Here is a 5,001-nt window from a genome sequence, read left to right as displayed (position 1 = left end):
CCCATTACTCGCGAGGGTATGCGTACTCGTTCGACAACTGTAGGCCTCTTTTTTGTCCCTAAACCTAAATTACAGTATTTTAAAATGTCATTTTATTACAGAGCCACCTCCTTTCTTAACACTCTTCCTTTTAAATGCAATATATCTCATTCTAATTTTAAAACCAAGTTAAAATTATATCTCAGAGAAAAGCAATAAAATTCAGATTTTAACCATCACCTTGTAATTTTATAATGAATTTTAAAGTTTAATGTATTTTTAATGAATGTTACAATGTTTATCCAATATTTTATTTATTATATTGTTTTTAAACTTTGCCGTAATGAAGCTTTTACTTACTTGGATTCTTAATGTATTGTATATATTTTTATGTATTGTTTTTCTTTCGAGGGCCTCTTCAAGTCAGCTGTACTACTGTAGTGCAGCTGTTAGAGCTACCCTCGTGAAATAAAGTTGAAATAAAATAAAATAAAAAAACCAATCACACGTACGCGTTTACAATTTCCAGTTTCTTATTGGCCAGTGATGCTAACGGTTAGCAGGATCCGGATCCTGCTAACCGTTAGCAGCCGTGTGAGAACATAGCCTATATATGAGCATACAACCGTTTTTTGTCGAAGAAAATTTGATAGCGTGGACAGAGCATAAGATAATAGGAAGCTTTTTATTTCGCTAGAACCAAATCACTCATGCGTGACCGTACGTACTCTGCATGCATAGATTTGGCCAAATTGCGTCCTACACTCCACGCAACGAGGAGAACTCAACATTTTTGCATGCGCAGATGACTATTAGTGACGTCATTACATTCCTTGTCATGCTTAACAACAGATCAGGCATCAGACTTCTGCCTTCAAGATCATATTTCATTGTTGTAGATATAGAAACTCATTTGTGCGAAATTTATGCATTCATTCTAATTTTTTAATTGAAAGCTAGAGCCATGTTAAGCCCTGTCCAAAACTTCCAAATTTAATTGGACAACAAGTGACATGCCTAAATAATAACTAATATTGTCATGATGAAATCACATTATGACCATATAGGCACATCTTGACTAGGGCATACAACATTTTACAACGTACAAAGAAGATTTGATAATCTGGACACAGCTTTATTCTGGAATTTAAAATAAAAATTTCGGCAGCATTTTATAGGCTAACTAGAATTATTTACGGTATTACACAAGCTTTTGGCAGCAGTATATGGTAGCTTTATCAGATAAACAAAGTTATCCTTAATTATTGAATTGAGCATTTAAATTACATAGAAAATTTCTTACATTATAGAAGAGTCCTTTCCCATCATGGGTCCAAGACATACAACTGAACTTTACACGTTCCAATACATCAGGAAGGTCCTTGATCTCAGAAACTTTCATGAACTAACAAAGAAAAACAGAACAAATATTGAAAAATAACACATCTGCTAATAGACAAAATTAATAATATTCACAAGGTGTTAAAAGTTGTGTATTATCATAATTGGATTACACTTCAAAGTTTAACTATAGTCCTGAATTGGAAGTTAGTCCGCTTTTGAGAATACTGGCCACAAAAATAGATAAGCCTGTTTCACATCAATATTAAATCTAGTTACTTGAATTATTACACAGTCCAGTAATTTCCGTAAGCTAAGGATAAGCTGTGCAACTGCACAGAGTAGAAATGACTGGAGGAAAGATATCATGGTGAACAGTCCAACCCATGCTAGCATGGATTAATTTAAGACTTTAAATTGATAATGTTGATGATGATTCTAAAAACCGAAAGGTCCACTGATTAATCTTAGATAAGAAAGTATAATACATACTCCAAGTATTGAAATACACGCCATCGTGTTGGGATTCAATATTTCTACATTAATTATGTCATTAATTAATGTCGAAATATCGACATTAATTATGTCATCATCATCCTGATGATGACATAATTAATGTCGAAATATTGAATTGATGACATAATTAATGTCGAAATATTGAATCCCAACACGATGGCGTGTATTTCAATACTTGGAGTATGTATTATACTTTCTTATGATGATTCTAGTTTACTGGATTTATTTATGTTTAGATTACACAAATTTTTTATTTAAATTTTGATGTTGGTAGTCTGAAGTGAGATACTTACCTGTATAAACTGACAAATTGCCTATGTTCCTGAAACAGACCTGGTCCAGACTGTTCTATTTTATTCTAAGAAGGGGTGTTGAATTTTACGAAATGTCGAAATTTTGATTTTAATGTTTTTAAATAACGTGATACATATATTTTATGAATGTATATTTTTTAAGTGAAGTTTCTTACTAAAAGAATGTGATCTGCGTATATTCTGTAATTCTAGTCCTATTATTAGTACAGGTTAGCTTATCTTTGAAGCCGATTTTCTCATACACCTAAACTTTAAATGCTGTTATCTCTGGATCTACTTATCCTAGAGAAGCCATTCAAAGACCAAATTAAAGCTTATAATGTGATCTACTGTACCTAAATAATATTCAATTTTGGCTTTTTTAACCATGAGACTCATTTTGTGGAGAGACCACCCACATTATTTATTTATTTGTTCTTTATACTGGGTTTCCTCTTCAGTAACAAATTACTGATTTCCCAGAGGGCCCATTTGAATCTTGACATAAGTTTGCTGTGAACCACGCAATAAAGTGCCCTGCTTAAGGTCACACATTAATAGCCAGCGTTTGATATGAACTTTTACCTTGATAGTGACCCAATCTGATCCACTGGCGCTCAGCCCATATGCAAAGTATTCACCATCCTCACTGAAAGCGTAGCCGCTTATTGCCATTGTTCCACCTTCGGAAAGTTTATTCGGATCAAGGAACACTTTTGCTTCAGCGGTGATCGAGTCCTGAACATACATTACACTACACCAAGAATAAAATAAATATTAGTAATATACAAGAGCAGCAGCTCACCGGTCCATGCGTTCCTCCACGCCTAAATACGGTACGGACGCAAGTTATTATATTGGGCTTTTTGGAAGACATAATATGATAGAAATTTTTAAATAATTAGTATATTTATTTGTACAAACAAAATTATTATTTAGAATTTTTATTTGTACAAAAATAAAATATCTTAAAATTGCAAAAAAAAAGTCATAAAATTGCAAAAAAAAAAAAAGAATACCAAGATGCGATTAGAACTCACAACCTTAAGTTCTTTAGCACATCCTTAACCGACCGTGCCATCCATGCGACGTGCCCCATTACTGGTAATGGCAGTGATGTACAGTCCTTGCTGAAACCCCTGTTTTGTTTTGTAGGTGTAGTGAAACCCTGGGGTCTAACTTAAAAAAAGGTGATGAACCTTTGTTGGAAATCACCTCTAGTTTATGTGTACAAAATTTACCGCATGTTCGTTTAAAACTGGTGACGCTGGATGCTTTTAAATTTCTGGTAACAAACATTGAGACTCTGGGGTCAGCGCTTTGCGTGGACAAAATAATGTACAAGAAAACAAAGGCTTATATCTGCATAAAAAAAATTAGTATCACCCTCCATTTAAGACCACTTTTGGGTCAAGGATTTCCATGGTCTTTAGCAGCTTTAGTCTCTAATTAGAATAATACAGATAAAAGAAATATGTTAATTTAAGAGATAAGCTTTATTAGTCTATTCACATATTAAAATACTGTACATACAGAAATGTTCCTTGAATCTGGCATAAACACACCAACACCAACAAACATCAAATTACAAAAAAGTAACTACTCATTACACAATCTAAATATTATATAAAATATTTTAAATATTAAATATTAATTAAATTATAGTTATAATTACGAAAAATTTCATTTACTACAAATTGAATGGAATTCAATATCAAAAATATCAATTGTAGTTCAAATATATATCAAAAATAGTAGTAGTAGTGGTAGTTGATTGGAGGTGTTTTTTTTAATTGGAGTGGGTCTTAAATTAGACCTTAGTGTATAATATTGAAATGCTAGTGATTAGTGCGTACCTTTGATTCTGGAGGCCAGTGTTCATAAAGTAGAAGTAACGAGAACCCCTCTTGAAGGGACAAGTGTACTTTGCAAAATCCCACATCTCAGTTAACCTGATTAAAGTAAACAAAACATATGAATTTAATAATACAGTACATCACTTTCAATTCTACAATGCATCACAAACCTAAAAAAATCATAACAAATAACTAACTTTATTGCTTCTCTTTTATAAAAGAGGCACAACTGTAAAAGAAGTGCAACAATAACAAAGTAAATAAAAAATTATTTTGATATCTTTATAAATTGGCTATATGGCAATAGAAATATGTGGAAAACTTCATATTGACTAAATTGTTTATTTCTGGAGTACAGTACCTGTAAAAATATAATATGCTTCAAACCTTTGCGCCTTAACCTGATTCACTATGCTTAAGAAAAAGAAATCATAGAGGCCAAATAACATGACACATCTTTACAGATTGTTTATAAAGCAATAGAAATTTGTGGGAAATGTTTGATTTGATCAAATTGTTTACTTCTGGAGTACTGTACCTTATAAATAAATTATGCTTCAAACCTTTGCATCATATTAGTAACCTGCCTACAGTAACTCACTATGCTTTGGAATAAGACATACAGGCCAAAAAATATAGTATTTCTTGTCAATCAAACACATGGTCCAAAATCCGAATCCAAACAAGATAGAAATTAAATCTTAAAAGCATTAAAAGATACATTAAGACCGGAGGGAGCAATAGTGCCTAATTTAAAAATCAATTTTTGCTCCAAGTTTTTTCTAATAGTGTCGGATCCTTGACAGAGAGAAACACCAGTGATCTTGATATCTTCTTTACTGTGGTTATGACTAAAATGAGATGCAATGGGTAAACCAGCTTGCCGGAGACGGATGGATCTAAGATGTTCAGTAAAACGATCTGCCATTCTCCTTTTGGTTTCGCCGATGTATACAAGATTACATTTAATACAGATAATAGCGTATATGAGATTGATGGAAGTGCATGAGAAAGTG

General features: G+C 32.5%; 1 protein-coding gene across 3 annotated transcripts in view; it reads right to left on the bottom strand.

Moving 5' to 3' along the window:
- LOC117104128 (prolyl endopeptidase-like) overlaps positions 1-5,001 on the bottom strand; it is a 20,521-nt gene that overhangs the window by 12,106 nt on the left and 3,414 nt on the right. The window contains exons 3-5 of one of the 3 annotated variants that reach the window (XM_033244807.1): positions 3,986-4,081; positions 2,715-2,883; positions 1,283-1,384 (exon numbers count right to left, since the gene is read on the bottom strand). In XM_033244807.1, coding sequence (XP_033100698.1) covers positions 1,283-1,384; positions 2,715-2,883; positions 3,986-4,081 — 367 coding nt within the window. The remainder of the gene's footprint in view (positions 1-1,282; positions 1,385-2,714; positions 2,884-3,985; positions 4,082-5,001) is intronic. The other 2 variants (XM_033244808.1, XM_033244810.1) reach the window with 2 other exon arrangements.

Source organism: Anneissia japonica, unplaced genomic scaffold, assembly GCF_011630105.1.
Source record: "Anneissia japonica isolate Jap-2015-1 unplaced genomic scaffold, ASM1163010v1 scaffold2564_len425606_cov169, whole genome shotgun sequence".
NCBI classification, from domain to species: domain Eukaryota; kingdom Metazoa; phylum Echinodermata; class Crinoidea; order Comatulida; family Comatulidae; genus Anneissia; species Anneissia japonica.
Note: the sequence above shows the minus strand (reverse complement) of the source record. Positions and strands in the feature narration are given on the sequence as shown.